Source organism: Chanos chanos, chromosome 6 (genome assembly GCF_902362185.1).
Source record: "Chanos chanos chromosome 6, fChaCha1.1, whole genome shotgun sequence".
Taxonomy (NCBI): Eukaryota; Metazoa; Chordata; class Actinopteri; order Gonorynchiformes; family Chanidae; genus Chanos; species Chanos chanos.
This window is the reverse complement of record NC_044500.1, coordinates 45,995,093-46,021,408: the sequence shown is the minus strand read 5'-3', so window position 1 is coordinate 46,021,408 and position 26,316 is coordinate 45,995,093. Positions and strand designations below refer to the sequence as shown.

At 40.3% G+C, this 26,316-nt stretch overlaps 2 protein-coding genes across 2 annotated transcripts; both read left to right on the top strand.

Moving 5' to 3' along the window:
• The first annotated feature begins 351 nt into the window (after positions 1–351).
• Positions 352–13,560, top strand: LOC115815471 (tripartite motif-containing protein 16-like protein). Its single transcript, XM_030778425.1, has 6 exons — positions 352–945; positions 1,271–1,366; positions 1,621–1,854; positions 1,947–2,106; positions 2,194–2,253; positions 12,989–13,560. Exons 1-6 carry the CDS (start codon positions 352–354, stop codon positions 13,558–13,560), a joined length of 1,716 nt encoding a protein of 571 aa, XP_030634285.1.
• Positions 13,561–15,938: 2,378 nt separating this feature from the next.
• On the top strand, positions 15,939–26,291 carry LOC115815469 (tripartite motif-containing protein 16-like). Its single transcript, XM_030778424.1, has 7 exons — positions 15,939–16,532; positions 19,801–19,896; positions 20,126–20,359; positions 20,502–20,661; positions 20,798–20,857; positions 21,918–21,995; positions 26,200–26,291. The coding sequence occupies exons 1-7, from the start codon at positions 15,939–15,941 to the stop codon at positions 26,289–26,291; spliced, it is 1,314 nt and encodes a 437-aa protein (XP_030634284.1).
• Positions 26,292–26,316: the final 25 nt, after the last annotated feature.

Genomic DNA, 26,316 nt, shown 5'->3' with positions numbered 1-26,316 from the left:
TACACAGACTGCAGGTGGGCACCACTGGAGAACTTTGAATGATACATCAACCCCACACTCCACTGGTCCCCATCTGTTTAACAGAATCTGAGCCACACCCTCTCATGTGTCACATCAGACTGTGAGATTTTCTCTCTCTTCATCTTTCCTTTTCTGCTCCCTCATCACACTGCCACAACTCTCGGCGAAATGGGAGTGCTTGGTCACTTTAAGACTATTGTGTTTTTGTCTCTCACACAGAACTAAGAGGCCACTCCTACTCTCACACAAAGAAATGGAACTGATCTGAGCTTCCGGCTCTGTGTGCGTTTAATCACATGTTCGTAACTGTGAGTGTATGTAGAAAGTAAAATGGCACAAGCCAGTATTTCAGAGTTTCATGAACAGTTCATGTGTCCAGTCTGTCTGGATCTCCTCAAGGATCCTGTGACTATTCCCTGTGGACACAGTTACTGTATGGGCTGTATTAAGGGCTGCTGGGATCAGGATGATCAGAAAGGAGTCTACAGCTGCACCCAGTGCAGACAGACTTTTAGTCCACAAGCTGTTGTATACAGGAGAGACAAGTTGGTTGAAGTGGTGGAGAAACTGAAGAAGACGAGACTCCAAGCTGCTGCTCCTCCTGCTCACTGTTATGCTGGACCTGGAGATGTGGAGTGTGGTGTTTGTACTGGGAGAAAACTCAAAGCCATCAAGTCCTGTCTGGTGTGTCTAGATTCCTACTGTCAAACTCACTTTGGCCGTCATGAAGAGCTTCACTCAGGAAAGAGACACAATGTGATTGATGCCACTGGACAACTACAGGAGAAGATCTGCTCTCTTCATGAGAAGCTGTTAGAAGTTTTCTGTCGTACTGACCAACAGTGTGTGTGTCTGCTGTGTGTTATGGACGATCATCGTGGACATGACACAGTGTCTGCAGAGGAGGAAAGAACAAGGAAAACGGTATGAAACTTAAAATTTCAGATGGAGCTTTGCCATAAAGAAAAATCTTGATTGCAATATTGATTATCATCAAATAAGATGTTTTCAGGCCTGATTTTAATTATCGGCCCATGAAGAACATCATAAAAGTATATTCAGTCATTGTAGCAAAGGCAGACTGTTTCTGTCTCTAGTCCCCAGTGATAAAGCACTAAGAGGAGTGAATACGCATGGGTACATCAGTCAGCCAACGCTCATGTCAAAACTGTGAATGATCTGAAATCTTTCATTAGCAGTAGAATGGTCTCCATGTTAAAATTAATCAATTTGCTTGTTTGTGAAACAGAAGCACATATTAACAACTCAGAGGAAAACCCAGCAGAGAATCCAGGAGAGAGAGAAGGAGGTGCAGGAGCTGAGACAGGCTGTGGAATCTATCAAGGTGAGTGTTGAACAGAGGAGAAGACAAGAGCTGGCTGCTGGAGGAGTCATTTGAGGGCTCAGTCAGGGTTCTCCTCCAGTCAATCAGTGAGGAGTCCAGTGTTTAGCTACTGTCCAATCCCACTGAGTCACAGTGTAGGGAACAGACTGGCTGAGTAAGAGCTGAGTGAAGTGTGTGAATGTAATAGACCGCCCTCCTCTGTGTGTGTGTGTGTGTGTGTGTGTGTGTGTGTGTGTGTGTTTGTCTCCTAACAGCGCACTGCACAGGCAGCAGTGGAGGACAGTGAGAGGATCTTTACTGAGCTGATCCGCTCCATTGAGAGAAGGTGCCGTGAAGTGACAGAGCTGATCAGAGATCAGGAGAAGAGTGAATTGAGTCAGGCTGAAGGAGTCCTGGAGCAACTGGAGCAGGAGATTTCTGATCTGAGGAGGAGAAAAACTGAGCTGGAGCAGCTTTCACACACAGAGGATCACATCCATTTCCTCCAGGTAACAGTGGAGGACAAAATTTTCTTGAAAATGATGCTTTTTGACTGTTTGTGTAAACTGTGTGTTTTCATGTATGCCATATGTGTCTATAGCATTTTCCATCTCTCTGTTCCCCTCCTGGATCTGAAGTCTTACCCAGCATCACTGTCAGTCCACACCTCTCTTTTGAGGATGTAGGAAAATCTGTCTCTCAGCTGAAAGAGCGACTGGAGGATTATTGTAACAAGATGTTTAGAAGACTTTCCAAGAAAGGTCGGAAATTTAGATATCTGAATGAGTATTTCATTTATGTCGGATCCATTTCAAGAATGGCAATGATCAGCCTTTTTGTTTTTATAGTGACAAACATCAAGATCATACCTCGTCCTGAACCCAAAACCCGGGAAGAGTTCTTACAATGTGAGTCTCAATTACCTGCATATGTTATTCTGTCATATGAAATTCTTAATGGCACATAAGATCAGTTCCTCGATGATAAGATCATTCCCATCATCTCCACCAGATTCCTGTGATCTCACACTGGATCCCAACACCGTGCACCAACACCTCTGTCTGTCTGAGGAGAACAGAGCCGTGAGAAACAGTTACACAGTCCAGTCATATCCTGATCATCCAGAGAGATTTGATTGGTTGTCTCAGGTGCTGTGTAAAGAGAGTACATCTGCTCGCTGTTACTGGGAGACTGAGTGGAGTGGGGATAAAGGAGTTCACATAGCAGTGGTATATAAAGACATCAGCAGGAAAGGATGGGGCAAAACATGTGAACTTGGATGTAACGATCAGTCCTGGAGTCTATTTTCTTCTCCCTCCAGTTGCGCATTCAGACACAATAATGAAGAGACTAAACTCCCCATAGTTCCCAGTTCCTCCAGAATAGGAGTGTATGTGGACCACAGGGCAGGAACTCTGTCCTTCTACAGCATCTCTGACACAATGACCCTCCTCCACAGAGTCCAGACCACATTCACTCAGCCCCTCTATCCTGGGTTCTGGGTTCGGGCTGGGTCAGATGTGAGGTTATGTCATGACACAGCACAGTGAAAAAACACACTTTTACTGACACATTTGCCATGTTGCAGTTGGACCAGTAACTGAATAAGACACAGTCTCCCTGGACAAAGGTATACACAGTTTACTCGTGTTCTGGGTTTCAAGGCAAAATAACAGACAAATCTATCCTGTGCTTAGAACACCTGCTGTCTAAAACACCATATTATCAGCAGGTAAATATTATCCTCTGCCTCATGAACAAGGTTTTTTTGTTTGTTTGTTTGTTAAATGAACTATAGTGCATTTGTGGCACTGGGGAGGACTTCTACAGAATAAAACTCCTCCTTTTTGCTTGTTTTCAACTGTGTGAATATTCCAAAACTTGGAGTAATCTAAAAACACTATATTCTACATCCCCAAAACCTTTTATGTAACTTACCTAATTCTCTCAAATTGTAAGCAATGTTAAAAAAAAAAAGAAAAAAAATATAAATATTGTTCATCCAAAGCATCCTGAAATTTGCAGTTATCATGTAAATATTACAATAACTATTCTGTTAGTTTGACTTTCCTTATCAGTAATGGCTCAGTGATAAAGAGGAGCTGCTGCTGGATGGGTGTTAGGTGACCAGCAGAGGGAGACAAAGCTCTGATCTCCTCACCACGCTCTGAATTCATCACACACCTCTACAAAAGGCTTTTCTCGGTCTTTCTTGGTCAGTTTCTATATGACAGTTTTAAAATAAATCAAGCACACTGCGAAATTTACACGGGACATTTTGTGATTTGTTTTGCTCCGGTGAGTTTTGACGTTTTTGTTTTTTTTTTTTTGGCTGCACACAAACAAGGGCAAAATGCAAATTATTTAGTAAATCGAGAACATGTTAAAAAAAACACTGGCTTTTGCACGTGCACACCTGTGAAAGACTGAAACTTTTGTGCATGTTTTAAACTTTTTTAACAGATGTAGAAAAATGAATTGTATTCTGCCGATCCGATATCTTGACCACTGTCCCAGGCCATGCAATATAGTAAACTGTATAGTAAACTCTATATGGACTGAAAGGTCAGTGACTGAGTTACCTGTCTTGCCCCTCCCTCCAGCTCAGTTAGACTGCTAGTACGTGTAAGAGGCAACAGCAGAGAGACAAAGTTAAGTTAGGATCACTGTATTTTACAGCCTTTACTTCATCCATCACAACACAACACAACACAGCACAGCACAGCACAGCACAGCACAGCACAACACAACACAACACAACACAACACAACACACACAACACACAGAACACAACACAACATGACACAACACAACACAACCACACCCAAACCAAACCAACCCAACCCAACCCAACACAACGCAACGCAACGCAACGCAACGCAACGCAACGCAACACAACCCCACCCAAACCAACCCAACCCAACGTAATGCAACGCAACGCAACGCAACACATAAACCAGTGAAAACAATTCAGCACATAAACCAGTGAAAACAATTTATATCAGCATTCACAACTCTCTGGACGACTACTCTAATTGTGCTCTGACTGTATGAGACTAGGTTAGATTAGATTAGATTAGATTAGATTCAACTTTATTGTCATTGGGCAGAGTACAGGTACAAAGCCAATGAAATGCAGTTAGCATCTAACCAGAAGTGCAAAAGCATAGTATTATTTACAGATAAGTGCAGGTATAAGTGAATACTGCAGCAAGTGATGCTGTATCTTACAGTATGTACAGCATTATAGACAGTGGTGAGCAATATAAACAGATAATATACATGTATAATATATTAATTATGTTATACAATGACGTGAAGCTGACAGAGTGGGAAAGGGGAGTGTATATGTATGGGTTGTATATACATAACAGACAAAATATTTACAGTAGGTTGTATGTACAGCATAAATAGGGTAATCTGAACCACATGAGAGGCACAGCCAGTGCAAAAAAGCAGAAAGGCAAAGCAGAAAGGCCTTTTTGCATGAGCTAGCCCAACATTTGATAAGTTAACACCGGCATTAAGGGTAAAGTGTCTGAGGTGAAATTGGGGACATGGTTGGGTATCCGAGGTAAAATGAGGACACGGTTGAATATTTTTTTTTATTTAACCAAACATGGACAAGTCGGATATAATGGTGCAGGAATAATGAATTCTGGGAAAATCTGGGGAAATTTCTGGAAGCGAATGGGTTGGACCATGCAAAACACCGATGATGTAAGGGGTGTTACCATACAACCGTGTTATGCGTTTATTGGTTACATAGGTTTAGCATACAGGTAAAATTTTAGATATAAGTGCATGATTTTCTGTATCATATTCAGTCACTCCCCGGGACCTGACTCAGTTTGTTGCATTTTGTTCACTGCTGAATGCAATAAACTTACACTGCATCGGACTCCTGAAGACTTTGACTGCTTTTTGAAACTTAGACTTTATTTTTAAAAAAGAAGAAGCAGAACACTGAGTGTGGAGAAGGGACTCGGTCACATCTGGCCCTGACCGGGGAGTCTCTCCCACAACAGCATGAGCAGGATGAAGAAACATCAGAGAAACAAGGACAGCTAACGCTAAGGCGTTTGCCTCCTAGTATTGTCAGATACAGCGCGCTGATGTCGAAAATTACATCACAAACCAGGACTTTGCCATTGGTTTATCAGCTTTGTCTTTTCGTTTGCTCTTTGTCTCATTTGTAGCGCAAAATCTGTTGAAAGGTAAAGTCTAACTAAGGAAGTGAAATGACAAAATGATATTTTAATCTTAATGTCATTATTGTCAGAAAAGACTTGTGTTTGTTGTGAAAATTAATATGAACATTGAGTTATCTAATTTCATTTTTCATGTTGGCAGGATGTGTACGCACAGGTATTGGAAAAGAAATGGCAAAACAGGGTTTGAACTTTCTTTTTACCGTTTTCATTTTAATTTTGGCAGGGATTACCTCCTATAATAATCAAGTCATACTAAGTGGGCTGTACTGTGTAATGATGAAACTTTGCTATATCTATTTTTAAGATATCACTTTAAGCTCTTATAGATATGGGATATGCCTGCTTTTTCTCTGGCCTCAGAAATTTTATTCTCAATATTAGCCTCTCAAATCCTATTACTTTACTTATCTCAGTTTACATCCTATGAGCGGTTTGTAAACAAACACACCAAATTTATTAATGCAGTCCTCTGCAGGTTTGGCAGTTCTGCACCATGAAAGCTTTTATTTGCTGTGTGTCTGAGACCTGTTTGTACCACGCCGTGATCTGACTTGGAAGTCTTTCTCCGCTGTGACGCTGGAGGATAGTTCTACATCACCTGACACCGGTAAAGAGACACTAGGCCTTGAACTGGGGTGGATGTCTGAGAGATTGTGTGTGTTTCTGGACCTGACGCCCTGTAGACTGGAACGCGGCAGGTCATCTACTGTCTGATGTGTTTGAGACCGTCTGTCCCATCGCTGCTGTGGAGCTTTCTGTTTGTCTGTAGTGACGTCAAACTCTAGACAGTAAACAGGCCAAATGCTGTTCTTCGCTTTCTCCCAACCAGACCAATATCAAACCTGCCCTTCGTAAGTAAAATCATTGAAAAAGCTGTCTACCAGCAACTCAGCAACTTCTTAACCTCAAATGGCTCCTTTGACAACTTCCAGTCAGGATTTTGACCCCATCAGAGTACTGAGACTGCTCTTATTAGGGTTCTAAATGACATTCATTTAAACACAGATTCTGGAAAAATTTCAATTCTAGTGCTACTGGGTCTTAGGGCAGCCTTTGACACAATAGACCATACAATACTGTTAGACAGACTCGAAAACTGGGTTGGACTTTCTGGCTCAGCCCTAAACTGGTTCAAGTCCTATCTGCGGGACAGGGACTATTTTGTCTCCATCGGGAACTATGCATCAGAGCGAATCAACATGACATGCAGAGTTCCCCAAGGCTCAGTCCTCGGGCCTCTGTTATTTAACCTGTATATGCTACTGTTAAGCAAAATTATGCATAATAACAAAATTTCCATAATTATGCAGATGACACCCAACTCTACATAGCTTTTTCACCAAACGACTATGGTCCCATAGATTTGCTGCTCCAGTGCATTAAAGAGATCAATGATTGGGTGTACCTGAATTTCCTTCAGTTGAATCAAGACAAAACTGAGATAATTGTCTTTGGCACAAAGAAAGGCTGAAAGTTACTCTCACCTTGAGAATGTCTCTCTTCACACTAAAAACCAGGCAAAAAATCTAGGTGTAATTATGGATTCAGATTTAAGTTTTAATAGCCACATCAACTTAATAACAAAATCAGCCCATTATCATCTTGAAAATATAGCAAGAATTAGACTTAGACTAAGACTGCTTTTATTGTCATTTCCGCATATGCATGACTCATGCATACAGGGGAACAAGATTGCGTTACACAAGGACCACAGTGCCACATAAAACAAATAAATAACGCATAATATTTACTGAGGAAAAAAAAAAGCCCCAAAAAGTATTGAATAATAAATATTAAGAACAGAAAGTACTGAGTAAAGAGTAAAACTTCTACAACATACAATATAAAAAAACCCCTGCATATTCCTAACCTAATTAGAGGATTCATCCCCAAACAAGATCTAGAAAAGCTAATCCATGGCTTTATCTCTAGTAGGTTGGATTACTGTAATGGTCTTTTTTTTAGCGCTACAGAAAAAAAGCTCTCAGAGAGCTACAGCTTATCCAAAACGCTGCTGCTAGAGTTCTAACCAAAACCAAGCAAGCTGAGCACATTCCATCAATTCTCAGGTCTCTGCATTGGCTCCCAGTTAGTCAAAGAATTGACTTTAAAATTCTTTTGGTTGTTTACAAATCGCTCAATGGTTTAGGACCAAAATACATCTCTGACTTGCTCTCACCATATGAAGCCCCTGGACCCCTGGTCATCTGGTCATCTGGGACTGGTCAGCTAACTATTCCCAAGGTTAGCAGAAACACGGTGAGGCAGTGTTTAGTTAGTATGCTGCACATAGCTGGAACAAACTTCCAGAGGACCTCAGAAGCACCCCACCTCTGACCACTTTTAAATCTAGACTTAAAACTGTTTTGTTCTGCACTGCCTATGCACGTTAAAGATGTTAGGAGAGAATTCAGTGTTATAAATTAGAGCTACACTCCCACCTTTCTTCACTGCTCTAGCAGCATGAGAAAAAGAATATTTGGAGGATGAGGCTTCATTTAAAGAGAAATAAACATCTGGCTTCAACCAAGTTTCACACAAACCCATCATGTCAAGGCTAAGATCAATGATCAGATAACTGACTGGTAAGGCCATATGGGAGAGCGATCTGATAAAACCTAACTTCAGGGTTATAGGGCTTACAACGATCAAATTGGAGGAGGGTGTCAGCTGAAGTTGTTGTGAGATATGGGTTGTCTGACTCTAGGCCGAGATGACCTGCATGGGCGTGAGGGTTCGCTGATAGGAAAAGCCAAATTGCTGCTGGCAGAGGGATGACCATAGTGCGGGTTATGTTGTGCAACTGAGGCAGAATGAGGACCAGGAGGCTTAAGGAAGGAGGCAGTCTCTGCAGAAACCTCTCAACTAAATGAATAACTAGTCATATTGATCTTAGCCTTATGGTGGAGGAGAGGAGTCATTGACTCATGTGACTCAGCAGCCTCTGAGGGCTTTTCCTTAGCAAGTTCTCTAATCACCTGCGATCTGGCCTAGTCTAGCAAAAAATGTCATAGATGACTTAAACATCTATCTGTGTTGCCTCATAAAACAGCGGCATCACGCCCATTAGGGTACAGGCCGTCCGCTTTTAGCAAGCCAGGTCTACCCCAGAAAGAGGACCAGTTAACTACATGATGACCATGTCTCAAACTCCAACGCAAATTTCCACACACAAATTGATAGGTGCAGCGGTGGGATTTCAGTCACGCCAGAGCCAGTGTAACAGGGGGAATCACTGATTTCTTGAGGAACTCTAGATTTGTTTTTTAAAAATCCATAAATTCACGACGAACATTTTCCACATTGCGACTTAGACGCGTCAGCCACTTGACAAATCTTTCAATGACACCACACCTTTTCAGCTTTTTTTTTTTTTTAAATGTTGAATGAGGTTTAATCTTTACAACAATTCCTGCAGACGTAAGAATTCCCAATTAACATAATCTTTATAGGCACTAGCCCAGTGTTGGTCAGGCAGACCATGAAGAATTTTCATGTTACAATGAGTAATTCAAAAGGGTTAACAAATCCTTGCCAACCCACCACTGTCTCACTTGGGTGTGCCACTCATGTCTTTGTCTTTGTTTGTCAACGTGAATAATTTTTGAGACTGTTGCAGATGTATACATTTTCCACGCCGAAATCCACAGTGGTGGACCCAGCCCCACAGAACTAAGATAAATAGAGTGGGATTCAACGTAACGCTCAATTAGTCACAGTTCAGACAGACATAATCTCTCTCTCTCTCTCTCTCTCTCTGCCTCTCTAGATCTACCTCTCCCTCTCTCACACAGACACACCTCTTAATGAATTGTATGTGTTTGTGACACTTTAAGGAGAGTCTGCTTTACTCCCCTTCACACAGAACCAGGAAACCACATTTAGAGAAACCAAACTGATCCGAGATTCTTGTTTAGGTTGTGTCTATTTTTTTTTTTTTTTAGTAACTTCTTTTTTTTTTTTTTGGAAACTATTTTTTTTTTTGTTTTCTGCATCAACAGCATGTCTGGTAAAATAGTAGAGGCCATTTCAGAGTTTCATGAACAGTTCATTTGTCCAGTCTGTCTGGATCTCCTTAAGGATCCTGTTTCTATTCCCTGTGGACACAGTTACTGTATGGGCTGTATTAAGGGCTGCTGGGATCAGGATGATCAGAAGGGAGTCTACAGCTGCCCCCAGTGCAGACAGACCTTCAGTCCAAGACCAGTTCTACGTCAATACACTATGCTGACTGAAGTAGTGGAGAAACTGAAGAAGACGAGACTCCAAGACTGCGCACTTCCAGCTCACTGTTATGCTGGTCCTGGAGATGTGGAGTGTGGTGTTTGTACTGGGAGAAAACTCAAAGCCATCAAGTCCTGTCTGGTGTGTCTGGATTCCTACTGTCAAACACATTTGGAACAACATGAAGAACTTTTCAAAGAGAAAAGACACAAAGTGATTGAGGCTATTGGACATCTACAAGACCATATTTGCCCTCACCACAACAAATTAAGAGAGTTTTGGTGTCAAAATGATCAACAGTTCATGTGTTATCTGTGTCTGGTGGATGAACACAGAGACCATAAAACAGTATCAGTGGCAGCAGAGAGGACTGAAAGACAGGTATGTACAGGGACTTCTCTTACAGCTCAATGAGAATGTGTGTAAATGTGTACTGACCACTGACAACTGTCATTTGGATAGCAAAAGCTGTTTATTTTGTCATAATGTTCGTACGGCTAATGGTACTCTTAAGATTCTCTGCCTGAATGAGTGGCAATAAGTTTGAACACTGGACAGTCAACATCAACTATAAAGACATACAAACACCAAATGACACAGGTCTCCTCTACTGTCACACTGAGGCGGAGTCATTTGTTTGTTTGTTTGTTTGTTTGTTTTTGTTTTTTTCTGCCGTGGCAGCTTTACTTATTTGGTCCTGTGGTGTCTTCATAATGAGATCCTGTAGGAGGGTTTTCTGTGTCACTGTTACTAAGAGTCTTGAGCTTTATCTTCCATGTTCTCTTTGATCAAATTTTGGGACCAGATCTTATTACTCCACCTTCATTCTTATTACTCCACCTTCATTCTTATTACTCCACTTTCATTCTCATTACTCCACCTTCATTCTTATTACTCCACTTTCATTCTTATTACTCCACCTTCATTCTTGTTACTCCACCTTCATTCTTATTACTCCACTTTCATTCTTATTACTCCACCTTCATTCTTATTACTCCACTTTCATTCTTATTGCTCCACTTTCATTCTTATTACTCCACTTTCATTCTTATTACTCCACTTTCATTCTTATTACTCCACCTTCATTCTAAGGGCTGAGGTCAGTTGAATTGAAGTTGAACTGGAATAACCACTGACGAAATTGGAATGTAATTGAAATTACACGATGATTACATAAATTCCATGGGGAAGGAAAGGACTTCTACTCCACTGGGATTGAAAAGAAATTCCATGTTTTAGAGGCAAATTGGTGTCATTGTTTTCAACAAAAACTTAGAAACCCTCTCTTAGATAATATATTTCAACAAGGGTTTTAGAGAGTTTTTCCTAAAACACAAACACAACAATTCATGTGAATGAAGAATCCTTAAAAAATTTATTACATTATCTGAAGAAACATTTTCAATGAAGACAATCACCCTATAATTATACAACATAATAAAAAAATTGTAAAAAAAAAAAAAAAATCAAGTCAGCATCTTCAACACCAAAATCAACACAAAGTCCAATTCAAAGATAAGACCTTTAATCTTCAAACAGTGACATTAATACAAAAATGGTTCAGAGTCTGAAATAGAAACAGACATTTCAGACAAGGTAGTAATGTTATTTCACAATGTTTTGAATTTGTACAGAAGCAACTGGGGGTGATAAGGAATACATTCCAGCAGAGAATCCAGGAGAGAGAGAAGGAGGTGCAGGAGCTGAGACAGGCTGTGGAGTCTCTGAGGGTGAGTGTTGAACAGAGGAGAAGACAGGAGCTGGCTGCTGGAGGAGTCATTTGAGGGCTCAGTCAGGGCTCTCCTCCAGTCAGTCAGTGAGGAGTCCAGTGTTGGGCTAGTAAGAGCTGTGTGTGTGTGTGTGATTGTAATGAACCCCCCTTCTCTGTGTGTGTGTGTGTGTGTCTCCTAACAGCGCTCTGCACAGGCAGCAGTGGAGGACAGTGAGAGGATCTTTACTGAGCTGATCCACTCCATTGAGAGAAGGTGCCGTGAGTTGACAGAGCTGATCAGAGAACAGGAGAAAACTGAACTGAGTTGGGCTAAAATACTTCAGGAGCGACTGGAGCAGGAGATTTCTGATCTGAGGAGGAGAGACACTGAGCTAGAGCAGCTTTCACACACAGAGGATCACATCCATTTCCTCCAGGTAACAGTGGAGGACAAAGTGGTCTCAAAAATAGCGCTAATTGATTTGGATGAAGCAAAATACATGTAAACTGTGTTTAACTCTCAATCTGTCGGACACTCTCTCCCTCCCTCTCTCTCTTTCTCTATCTCTCTCTCTCTCTCTCTCTCCCTCTCTCTTTCTCCGTGTGTGTCTGTGTGTGTGTGTGTGTGTGTATAGAGTTTCACATCCCTCTGTTCCCCTCCTGGATCTGAAGACTTACCCAGCATCACTGTCAGTCTGCACCTCTCTTTTGAGGATGTAGGAAAATCTGTCTCTCAGCTGAAAGATCGACTGGAGGATTTCTGGAAGGAGGAGTTTGGAAGACTTTCCAGTACAGGTTGAGCATTTAGATATTGGAGCTGAAACCTCATGAAGAATATTTAATCTCAAATCAGTTCTATTTTGAGTAGAATAATAATCAGTCCTTTTGCTTTTATAGTGGCAAAAATCACTCTTCATGAATCCAAGACCAGAGGGGAGTTCTTGCTGTGTGAGTCACACATTTGCACCATATTTACACACAGACAAACACTATTCTGTCCTTGTTTTGCATGAGCTGATGGAGGTAGTTAAACATGATCAAATGATGAGAAATCTAGCATTCAATCAGAGGTATCTATACTAAGTCATGAGGTGATATACAACTCACTCCTTCATGGGAAACTGCCAATACACACATAGAACTGTCACAAAATTTGAGGTGATAACTGTACACGTGCAAGTTTACGGTTAGTTTTGTCTCAGATGGACTTTCAGGTAGAGGAGAAAGGATTTACAGTTTGATAAAGAAAGAGGGAGAGATGAGGAAGAGAGAAAGAGAGAAAGTCTTGGTCGGTTAATAGACTTTTCTTCTGGATTGAGAGCAAAATGCCATAACTTCATTAATATCTTCATTTTTCTTAAAAGTCTCAATGATTAATCAAATACTTGATTTTCACTCATACAGTGTCTTCAACTTCTCTAACTTTAACTTTAACTTTAATGTCTGATTGGTGACTGATTTGATTAAAATCAGTCTTCATTTCATCTTCTCCAGATTCCTGTGATCTCACACTGGATCCCAACACAGCACATCAAAACCTCTGTCTGTCTGAGGGGAACAGAGTGGTGACGTGGAGTGACACAGAAGAGGCCTATCCTGACCATCCAGAGAGATTTGACTGGTATCTTCAGGTGTTGTGTAGAGAGAGTGTGACTGCGCGCTGTTACTGGGAGGTTGAGTGGAGTGGGAAGAAAGGGGTTCATATTGCAGTGTCATATAAAGACATCAGGAGGAAAGGCGAAGGGAATGAGTGTTGGTTTGGACGTAATGATCAGTCCTGGAGTTTGTACTGCTCTTCCCTGCGTTTCGCATTCAGACACAATAATGAAGAGACTAAACTCCCCATAGTTCCCAGTTCCTCCAGAATAGGAGTGTATGTGGACCACAGGGCAGGAACTCTGTCCTTCTACAGCGTCTCTGACACAATGACCCTCCTCCACAGAGTCCACACCACATTCACTCAGCCCCTCTATCCCGGGTTTTGGGTTGGATCAAAAGTGAGGTTATGCAACCATACAAAATTAATAAAAGCAAAATGGTCAACTTTTAGTGATGATGTCAAATAATTGCATTTCATTCTCGGATGACAGACATGATTAGGTTATTATGGATGGAGGTTGTAGTAAAGGAGTGCTGTGATTGTAGCTGAGATTACTCTAATGATCATCCTCTGATTCTTCTCTACATGTTTTCTGCTGAGATCTCTGAAGTGTTGATTGGAAGGTCTCTCTTAATGACTGTGTTGATTTTGTCCTGATTAAATCACTTTACCAAAGTACTTTGGAATCTGACATTCCAAAGTACTTTGGGAAAGAATGTGTTATAAAATAAACTCACACCCAGACACAGAAGGTACATAATTTCTTATCCATTTATTCGCATACACCTGATTAAATAAAATATTACTAATTTTGGGGGAAAAAAAGTGTGTCTATATTGAATTGAATGAACTGAAGTAAATTAATGAAAACTGAACTGAGTGTCTCTCTATCTGAATCCTGTGTGATTTTCACATTCAGTAGATATTTTGACAGCACTGACTCTGGAGAGGGTGACTCTTATTACATTCAACTCAGTCATAGAGCATATGACACAGTCTAATGGTCATGTCAACCATACAGCACCATTACTGAATCTAAACTCAATCTGACTGACTCCTTTTAGCTTTCCCACAGAACCATCAGTAGACCACAGATGGTGTGATCGTGACATGAACCTCCAACACCATCTCTATACAGATATCTGTGTGTTTGTTTATCAGTGATCACAGACCCTCCAGAGAATTCCAGTTTGTCTGAGTCTGGAGATTCATCTCATTACACAGCAGTACATCAATATATCCCATTACTGCCAGTTCTCCTCACAGAAATCAACCAATAGTAAGGTGTGGAGTGTGTTGGTTCTGGAAAAACATCATGTGACCAGCAGACAGAGACAAACAAAAAACACCTTCCATAAAATAACCCCAGAATACGTAGTTTTCATTAGTCATCAATACTTATTAATAAATAATATATAAATTATGAGTATATTGTTTTAAACTACCAGTGTTATATCTGTAAACATGCAGTCACACATTAGTACAGGGCTGCCCAACAGAGAACCAGAGCAGTCTACTTTATCTGTAATTAAACTTCAATAAACAGGGTCACAGGGTGGACAGGAGACATGAACCTGGTAACCATTTCAGGCCTGAAGGGTGTGTTTTATTTATTAAACCCAGTTACATATATTGTTTGATTTTGCTGTGTTTCAAACCTATAAAGCATATATAAAGGACTTTTAGTGTGTTGCTATAGATGTTGCTAAATGATTATTATCATCTACGAAAATGATTTCTTAGGCATTTACATACATCAGTTCCCATGAGGAGAACAGTTATGAAGAGATGGGCTTTGTTCCCTAAACAGACTGTTAATGAAAACACAACTTCTCACTAAAACATTTCTTCCCCCACATTCAACACCTTTCCTCTGCTCTGTGTCATTTCCTTTACAATTATCTATATATTTATATGATTATCTCTTTCTTGCATGTTTGATTTTTGAAAGTAACATATTAATAATCCCTTTAATCATATTCATTTTCATTTTCACCTTTCTGGATGTTATTTTACTCATCTAGACAGACAAACCATAAAGTGTAAAGAAAGGGTGCACTGGTTTCCATGTCCTTTGTGACTGGATTTATCGTATAAAATTCAATAATTATTATCTTTTATCCAAAGTCTTCTTCACGTTATGAGTAAAAGATTTTCCTCATTGTAATCTCTATCAGACCTGAACCCTGAACCCAACACTGACCCTAATTCAATATCCTCAGCGTCAGTTTACCACACATATGTGATCAGTTTTTACACACAAACCAAAGACATGCTGTTGTTATCACCTTATTCTCTTACCCTCTCAAAGTCCAGTATAGTTCCCTGAGAGGAGGTTGTGGGTATTTAGTTTTGTGTGTATTTGATCCTGCACTAAATTTCTCTCTCAGTTGTTCAGAACTGCTTAATAACTTCAATGGAAATTCAGTGTTGAGTGTAAATCTCTCTGTCTCCATCAGAAGACAGCAGAATTACACTACAGCCACAATACACATGTAGTTCCTTCAGGTGAGACTCTAGGTGCGCTTATCCTAATTGTGGTTGAGGGGGGTGCTGGAGCCTATCCCAGCATTCATTGGGCAAATGACGGGGAAACACCCTGGACAGGTTGCCAGTCCATCACAGACACACACACACACACACACACACACACACACAAACACACACACACATAAACACACATGCTATACCTCTCTGATTTTTATGAGTGATCTGCCACTTTAAGACCACCTTACACTCACACAGAACCAGGAAGTCACTCATACTTTCACTTACAAAGACATGAAACTGTTCTGAGCTTCCTGATCAGTGTGTGTTCATATTTCTGAGTGTGTTATCAGTAAAATGGCAGAGGCCAGTATTTCAGTAGGTCAGGACCAGTTCATGTGTCCAGTCTGTCTGGATCTCCTTAAGGATCCTGTGACTATTCCCTGTGGACACAGTTACTGTATGGGCTGTATTAAGGGCTGCTGGGATCAGGATGATCAGAAGGGAGTCTACAGCTGCCCCCAGTGCAGACATACCTTCAGTCCAAGACCAGTTCTATATAAAAACACTATGCTGGCTGAAGTGGTGGAGAAACTGAAGAAGACAAGACTCCAAGCTGCTGCTCCTCCTGCTCACTGTTATGTTGGACCTGGAGATGTGGAGTGTGGTGTTTGTACTGGGAGAAAACTCAAAGCCATCAAGTCCTGTCTGGTGTGTCTAGATTCCTACTGTCAAACTCACTTTGAACGTCATGAAGAACTGTTCAAAAGGAAGAGACACAATGTGACTGACGCCACCGGAAAACTACAAGACCAGATTTGCCCTCATCATAACGAACTGATTAAGCTGTGGTGTCAAACCGACCAACAGTTCATGTGTTATCTGTGTATGGTGGATGGACACAGAGAGCATAAAACAGTATCAGTGGCAGCAAAGAGGACTGAAAGACAGGTATGTACAGTGACTTCTCTTACAGCTCATTGAGAATGTGTGTGAATGTCAGTGGTGGAATGTAACGAAGTACAAGTACTTCGTAACTGTACTTAAGTACATTTTTCATGTATCTGTACTTTACTTAAGTAGATTTAGTTGTGGGTACTTTTGACTTTTACTCCACTACATTTTACAGCAAATATCTATACTTTCTACTCATTTCTACAATGCGTTGCGTTACACGTTACAGTCACATTGCGTTTTTTTGTTTGCTTGTTAATTTTAAAGTAATCAATGGCGAGAGGGGAACTGGTGCACTGAACCAATCAAAGCGGGCAGGTGATGTTAGACCCTCCTTCAACACGAGCGGGGCGCGCCCGCAGCAGCAGCATCAGCAGCAGCACTAACCGGTGATAAAACACCCAAAATGGATTCGAGAGAGGCCACCACGGAGATTCAGCCATTAGACATGCGCCACCCATGGCCTTATTTAAAAGAGTTGTTTGAGATAACCGGTTCTAAAAATGATTCATGGAGATTCCGGTGCCATCTTTGTCTCCCTCGAAAACACGAGATACTAGCTTTCAAAAATTCGCTGTCAAATTTGAAGAAACATATTGAGGTAAATTAGGTTGCTTAACGCTACCTGACTTTTGCATGTTAAATTAATTTAGGTTAGTGAAGTCTTATGTAGCCTCAGCTAGCCTCTTGTTCAAATGCACCACTGGCAACAAGTAAACACGATTAAATTATTATAATCTAGCGTTAACTGGCAGGTAACACATGCATGTTGCTACCGCAATGTAGTCTTGGTCCTGGGTGTTTGTTTGGATGCTACATCCCGGGAACAGCGGTGGTTATATTGCTTGTGTGGCTAGGGGCTCTTTAGCCCTGTGCTCCTTCAGGGTTAAGGTTTAAAATTAGTTGGTATTATAGAATGACAGGATTAACATCGTAGTAATTACTTTAAAGATACCTTTGTCTTAAGTACACTAAAATGAAATTTAAAAGTCAGACTGCAGTCAACCCTACTTGGTATGCTTATACTGTACCAAACCAAATTTCCATCTCCTGTAAGAACAGTCTGGCAAAAGTATACATTTTGTAATAGATAATATGTTGAAATCCTGTGTTAGGATCAGTGCCTATTCCTTTGTTAGGTGTGTTAGGTTTTATTTACAGTTAGATAAAAACTTTCAAAAGGTATAATCAGTCCTCTTTCTTATTTTGCTTAATGGCATTTAACTCTGCAGGTCACCCCTGAAATTCTGATTCACAGAATCGTAAGTCCAAGTGTGAACTGTGTCACAGAGGGTAAACACAATCAAAACAATAACCTTTCAAATAATTGATAAGAGATTGTCTGCCAGTGTTATCAGTGGCATCCTCTGCAGCATTGTTAATTAAAATGGCACAGCCCATACTATTGATGTATTAAACAAAATATACATACAGTAGGCACACTTAATGATATTGTAGACCATTGCATTAGGGAATACATTCAGCAAGTACTTTTACTTTTAATACTTTAAGTATATTTAAAAGCAGGTACTTACTTACTTTTACTCAAGTAAAAAGGTCAATGTGGTACGTTTACTTTTACTAGAGTACATTTTTGTCTGTTTATTTGTATTTTTACTTAAGTACAGTGTTTGTGTACTTCCTCCACCACTGGTGAATGTGTACTGACTACTGATAACTGTCATCTGGATTTAAAAAAAAAAAACAAGCACTGTTTATAAAGCTCTTTAATTTGTCATAAAGTGACATCAACTGTGACACTGACTGAGTGTGAACATTGACTGCATCCACATCCACTGTCACACTGATCTGGAGTCAGTGGGTGTGGGGCTGATTTGTATTTTTTTTTAGTTGAGGGAGCTTTACTTGTTTTGTCTTGTGGTGTCACCATAATGAGTTCTTGTGGGAGGGATTTTCTGTGTCACTATTATTTATCAGCTCATTGGTTGTTACTTGTCAATAAATCCTATGACACCAGTATTAAGTCCAGGGCTTAGGTCAAATCATGAATGAGCAAAGGGCCTGAACCAGGTCTTATGAATGAAATTCAATTTTACTCTTAAGTCCAGGGCTGAGGTCAAATTATGAATGAGCTGAGAACCCAGACCAGTTCTTCTGAAAGAACTTGAATTGTCCTCTTGATCAAAAAAAAAATAATAATCTTGAAGGACAAACAGAATTGAGTTGGAATAACAAGAGAGTGACCTGAATTCCATCACAATCAGTGTAATTCCACTTAGTTTAGACTGAGCACAGATCCCAACATTTGAAGACAGTTTAGTCATTTTGAAACTGTGAGTGAGGGTGCAGAGGGCATTGTATAATACTTTAACGAGGGACCAGACCCCAAAAATACGAACTGAAAAATTACTGTAGCTTAAAAGTTCTGATGAACTGAACCTGATTTTATTAACAAGGTTCGTCATGTAATGCAATGTAAATTTCAATGACAGCATGTGTCACCTCTCTAATTAAGACAAAGAAGCTTTTCAAGAGAATAAGAGGATATTTTGAGAAAATGCTGTTATTACAGATGCCATGAAATATCGATTTATTAATTATCAACGTTATTGTGCTTAACATTTCTGAGGCACCATTGTTTTAAAGTGACATTTAAATTAATCATTACTGTCGAACGTTTTCCATTTATACGCATTTTTCATGTAATAGAACTAGCTGACCACAAGAGGGCAATGCAACGCTATGTCATGTAGTAAAACTTAAATGTAAATGTAACTTCGATCTCTGCTCCCTTAGGGGGCAGGATTACTCTTTAATGCAGACACTTCCTTTATTTCTTAACTCTTCGTGGCAAAATGGAGAGTAAAATTGGAGAGTTTTGGGGAGAGGGAGAACAAAGTGTTGTGTAGATTTTATACAGATACGAACGGCCAAGTGCATCAGCAAAAAGCAAACACTTCGCAAATCATCATAACAACTATTAAGGAATCTTACAGGAGTAACACAACTCTTCGCAGACGATAACAGATCATCACAGAGATATTTAGGCTGTTTTCTAACCTGGACGAGCGTTAACTTAAACTGATGAATCTTTTCTACTCCCCTCTACTCATTATATTCAAAAAGAAAAGTGAGAATGCAGAGCATTTGTGGGGCTAAATACCTGTTCTTTTGTTTTCAGTAGCACATTCCTTTACATTTCAGTTACATGATGATTCTCCACTGATACTGTTGTACTGATTATGATTCAAGAACCAGTTGCTTGTTAATGGGCCAAGTGTGATGTGTTTTATTTGTGTAACAGAAACAGGTGGGAGAAAGTCAGAGGAAAACCCAGCAGAGAATCCAGGAGAGAGAGAAGGAGGTGCAGGAGCTGAGACAGGCTGTGGAGTCTCTGAGGGTGAGTGTTTAACAGAGGAGAAGACAAGAGCTGGCTGCTGGAGGAGTCATTTGAGGGCTCAGTCAGGGTTCTCCTCCAGTCAGTCAGTGAGGAGTCCAGTGTTGGGCTAATAAGAGTTGAGCGAAGTGTGTGATTGTAATGAACCCCCCTTCTCTGTGTGTGTGTGTGTATGTGTGTGTGTGTGTGTGTGTGTGTGTGTGTGTGTGTGTATGTGTGTGTCTCCTAACAGCGCTCTGCACAGGCAGCAGTGGAGGACAGTGAGAGGATCTTTACTGAGCTGATCCGCTCCATTGAGAGAAGGTGCCGTGAGGTGACAGAGCTGATCAGAGATCAGGAGAAGAGTGAATTGAGTCAGGCTGAAGGAGTCCTGGAGCGACTGGAGCAGGACATTGCTGATCTGAGGAGGAGAGACACTGAGCTGGAGCAGCTTTCACACACAGAGGATCACATCCATTTCCTCCAGGTAACAGTGGAGGACAAAGTGATCACCATTATAACAGTAACTGACTTCTCCTCAGTAACATGTGTATAAAGTTTTGTTTCCATCCATCAAGACTGTACTTGTGTATCTGTGTGTGTGTCTGTGTGTGTGTGTGTGTGTGTAGAGTTTCTCATCTCTGTGTTCCTTTCCTGGATCTGAAGACTTACCCAGCATCACTGTCAGTCCACACCTCTCTTTTGAGGATGTAGGAAAATCTGTCTCTCAGCTGAAAGAGCAACTGGAGGATTTATGTAAGGAGGAGTTTGGAAGAGTTTCCAGTGAAGGTTTAGGATTTAGATACTGTTACTTACATGTTGTAAATAATATTTAATTTCAAGTAATTTCTCTTTCATTTCTCTATTTCAGTTTATATTGTGAACACTTTAATAATGAGTCTAATGAATCCTTTTGTTTTTCTAGTGACAAACACTGAGATCATTCCTCTCCCTGAACCCAAAACCAGAGAGCAGTTCTTACAATGTGAGTAGTGCGCGCGCGGACACACACACACACACACACTAGGGATGTGCATCTCCATCACTGAGGCCGATGCGATACACATCTCGATGCATTGCCAACGATCCAATACATTAGAGATATATATGAACCAACTACTAATGTGATACGATATGATTCACCCCTATTGTGATACAGTGCGATTCAACAGGATTTGATTCAGCACAGTGCGCTTCAACACGATAAGATGGGATTCAAAAGAATATGATTCTATACAATTCAGTATGGTCCAGATAGTTTGATTATAGTTCTTTGGTTCTTCTTAAGGAAACTCCAACTGGTGTGAGACTTGGCTGAGAGACTTGAGGAGAACTGGCCACTGACAGCAGTGGAGATGAGTGTGTGTGTGTGTGTGTGTATGTGTGAGTGTGTGTGTGTGTGTATGTGTGTGTGTGTGTGTGTGTGCTTGAGAAACAGTTTAGTATTTCACATTTCTAAATAATAAAGGCATAGGGCCTCCACTAATAATTATACATAAATAAATCAGATTTTACCCATGTAAAGATGTTAGAAATGATGCAGCCTGAGTTCATGCCAAATTGTATCCGGTGCACACTTTTTAATCAGGGCAATCACATCGTGAACTTTTATACCGGTGTACCTGTGTGAATTGGTGAATCTTACCATCCCTAACACACATACACACTCACACACAAACACACAGACGCAAGCATGCACACTCATAGCTCAATGATTGCAACATAAACATAGCTAAAATAAATAACTCCTTAGCAATTATTATTATTATTATTATTATTATTATTATTATTATTATTATTATTATTATTATTGTTATTATTGGTTCTCTCACATGACATTGTTACTGTTGTTCCATGTTGCTTGTTCTGTTTCTGTCTCTACTGCTATTGTGTTTCCCTCATTAATTCACTTTTAACATTTATTGTTCATGTCTTTCATTCATGTCTTTGTTAATTTTTTTTTTTTACTTATTTCAGACATTTAAGTTTTAATTTTTAAAATTTCTTGATGTTCATTTGTCATTTTTATTCCTCAACTCCACCAGATTCCTGTGATCTCACACTGGATCCCAACACAGCACATAAACGCCTCTGTCTGTCTGAGGGGAACAGAGTGGTGACATGCAGTAACACAATCCAGTCATATCCTGATCATCCAGAGAGATTTGATGGGTGGGGTCAGGTACTGGGTGGACAGGGTTTGTCTGCACTCTGTTACTGGGAGGCTGAGTGGAGTGGGGGTGATGGGGTTGATATAGCTGTATCATATGAAAGCATCAGGAGGAAAGGACGGGGTTATGAGTGTGTGTTTGGACGTAATGATCAGTCCTGGAGTTTGTACTGCTCTCCCTCCGATTACTCATTCATACACAATAATGAAGAGACTAAACTCCCCATAGTCCCCAGTTCCTCCAGAATAGGAGTGTATGTGGACCACAGGGCAGGAACTCTGTCCTTCTACAATGTCTCTGACACAATGACCCTCCTCCACAGAGTCCACACCACATTCACTCAGCCCCTCTATCCTGGGTTTTGGGTTGGAGGCATTTTTAGTTCAGGGTCAACAGTGAGGTTATACCACCATCAAAAATGAATAAAATATAATAGTCCAGTTGTGGCCATAATGTCAAATGATTGTGTTGTATTATCAGATGACAGACATGATTAGGTTATTATGGATGGAAGTTGTAGTAAAGGAGTGCTGTGATTGTAGTTGAGATTACTCTAATGATCATCCTCTGACTGTGGGAAGTTTCTCTTAATGGGTTTTGTTGTTAATTTTTTCCTTCATTTTGTGAAGTTCAATGTGCCCCCATTGTTGAGAGTTTGTGTGTGAATCAGAGAAGGAGAATTTTATACCGGAAGACTGTCATACATACATTGTGTAAGTTTTTGTTTTCCTAGAATTGGAGTTTTGATTTTTGACACTGAAAATGTCACATTTGTAATACACTTCATACATATGTTCTTGAATTCGTTCATCAGCATTGGGAATCTCAGTAGGAAAACAGGGTACTGTTTTCTCTCTCTGTCTCTCTGTCTGATGCATGTGCTCACATGCACCTATTATGTCAAAGAAACACCCTCTCTCTTCCTCACTGTCATCGAAACATGCAGACCCATACAGTGATAAGTAAGTATAGACTCACTCTCTTTTGGAAAACACACACAAACATTCTTAAACACATCTCTGCTCAAAGCTCTCTACTACACACAGAGTCACTGATACACACACACTCTCTCACTGTCACACACAAACACAAACATATACAATGATAAACTCCTCTCTGTCTCTGTCTGTCTCTCTCTCTCTCTCCCTCATTCTCTCTTTCTCTGTCTCACACACACGCACGCATATATTTTCTCTCAAACAAATACACACTCTCTCTGTAATAGAAAGCTGAAAGGTGGTGTTTTGTAATTAAGAGGTTTCTGGATCCTGTGGAAACTCAGTCTGTCTGTGACCACAGCCCTGCTGGTCAGACTACACTACATTTCACCAGTCATCACTTACACTGTGTAATCACACACAAACCTCTTATCATTTTTGTAAGCACTTTTGTCATTTTATTCACCGACAAACCCCCCAAAAATGGGGAGGGTCCATCGTTTGTTTTTCTTCTGTTTTTGTTCAGTTTGTATATTTTATTCTCATTTTGCATGCAGGTAGATATTGTTTATTAATAGTTAGTGTCTGTTTTCAATTTGTTATTTTCTTTCCTTTGCCTCTAAGCCTTGTTTGCCTTTTTGTATTTTTGTTTGTTTTGTTTTTTAAGTGATTAAATTTGAAATAAAATGATCTGTCCCAGTCTATATTGTGGTGTAGTTGGTCAGTTGTACTGTGTTAAACCTGTTTCTGACCTGATTAGTACTGAGTTATTACACACGGCATAGTTGGCTTAGTTTTAGTAATATGCTTAATGATGATAAGAGTGTTGTGTTAAGTCTGATCTAGATAAAATGCACTTATTAGACCGACATTACTCAACTTCTGTACTAAAATAAAATACACACATTAGTGAACGTTTGAGTGAAGAAAGATGAGGGTGAAAAGGATGAAATGAAACCAAAGCAAAGACACAGTCCTGAGATCAGATCCTCTGATTCTCACACAATGGTTTGATGAGTGGAGATGAAGAGAAAAGTCTGCTCCTGTCAGTCTTCCTGACTGTGTTTCTAATCCTCATCATACACACACCTGTACAGTCAACCTGTCATCACACTCACTACACACTCACACATTACAGTACTACATCTGGACTCGTGTGTGAATGACTGTTCCCACGGAAACAAGATCACTCAGACTGTTGATTGGCAGTTCATCCTTGTTGGTGCTGGATGGATGTAATGTGACCAGCAGATGGAGACAAAGTCCTGATTTCCTCATCACTCCTGGAGCTCATGTCCAATGTCTGTTCTCATCTCTAATGTTCATTTTCATTTTGTCATATCTGTCCTCTGTGTCTCATGTCTGTCCTCTGTGTCTAATGTCTGTCCTCTGTGTCTAATGTCTGTCCTCTGAGTCTAATGTCTGTCCTCTGTGTCTAATGTTTGTCCTCATTGTCTAATCCTAATCTAATCTCTTTAGTCCAGAAAAAAAGGAATATGGAGACTGAAATGTTTCTCAACCATTTACAGTCCTAACACATCAAACCCTTTTAATTTTTTTTATGTGGTGGTGGAGAGTAATAATGCCACCACTAGATGGAGACATTTCCCTGTCCTGGCAGTACCTTATCTCCTCTTATTCAGACACACTTTACTACAGCCTGAGTCAGATGAAGACAATCTCTGGATGACAAGGGAAGAAAGACAGACAAGAGTGGCCGAGGGTGTTTGTGTTTGTGTCTGTATGTGTGTGTGTGTGTGTGTGAGTGTGTGTGTGTGTATGTGTGCATGTGTGTGTGTGTGTGTGTGTGTGTGTGTGTGTATGTGTGAATGTATGTGTATGTGTGTGTGTGTGTGTGTGTGTGTGTGTGTGGGCGGGGGGGGGGGGGGGGGTTGTATTTCACTGTTAATGATGATACTGTTTAAACCTACTTTCTGGAATACCAGTCCAAATGGACTCTGATTGGCCTGGAGACAGGGAGGTAGAGAGAGAGAGAGGCCTGACACTCTCAAAGGGCTTAGAAACAATCAGTCGTTTTAATGTCTAGAAGAATCCAAACAAAACTAGCACAATCTGATGCCACTTCTAGATAGTGCAGGTTGGAGTCACTGAAAACACAGAATAAAGTATATTTTATTTAATGTCAAGTTGATTACAATTCCATTTTGATCAGGTGGATAATCAGTATGTTACTTTATAGTGACAAATTTCAAAATCATTCTTCAAAAGACCAGAGAAGAGCTTTTTGTAAGTTACACACACTTAAAATGTCACTTAATTTAATACAAGAATAGCTAAGAATAATTCATTTTTCAGTTGAACATTTGAATGCTGTCTGTTTTCAGCTCCTTTCTTAATGTTTTTTATTTTTAAAAAAATGCCAAGCAAAAAATGTACAATGTACAAACCAAAAAAGAAGGAGACAGATAAATAAATTTGGACCTCTGTGCCCTGTCCCATTCACGTGTGGAACATCTGAAGTTGTATGTATGCTGGGGTCCAACTGAAATCACTCTAGTCCTCGGTCAGAGGGATGACTGGGCAAAGACGGGAGGTTACGGAAATCCACCCTCTCTTAAGTCTTTGACTGAACAGCAATATGAATTGGTGTGTGTGGTCTCTGTACAAAGGAACACAAGGGAATAAAGAAATCGCGACATACAATTCTAATACTAGCCACTAGATGGCGTCTAAATGGTGATCAATTAACTTTTCTGCCTCAGGATGAATCAGCAAGAGCTGCATTACAAGGATTTCTAGTGCAGGCGCCATATTGGGCAACTATGACTAGCTACAGAAGTCGCAATTAATTCGATGAGAACAAATGTGTAAAGCATCACAAACACATTTTAATCAATAAACATTTACTCGTAGACATCACTAGACAGGAATACAAATATAATTTGTTAAATAATAAAAATACAATTCTATGCAACAATCTTCCAGGGCTGGTAACGACAACATTACTTACAGAGTTTGAACACCTTTTATTTAACCCACAAATCCAACAGAATACACTGAATGTAAACCAGTTCACTAAACATGAACGTGATAATGGCACGTATAAAACATTACAGGTTTAACTTATCAAGATTAAAATATTATACATTGCTAGTGTACATACTTCAGGCGTGGTTCTAACTTGTACAGAGCCCTGGGTGAACCCCTCCCTCACTGCCCCCTCCAATCTCGTACTTCTGAGTGGGCGACCTTCCCAGGCAGTCGCCTATCTAGCTCACAAACTAGAATCAGGGCGCCCACTCTGATAAGATTAACTGACCCATACGGTGACATAATATCATTGACGTGACATGCAAATAAACGATAGAAAACTG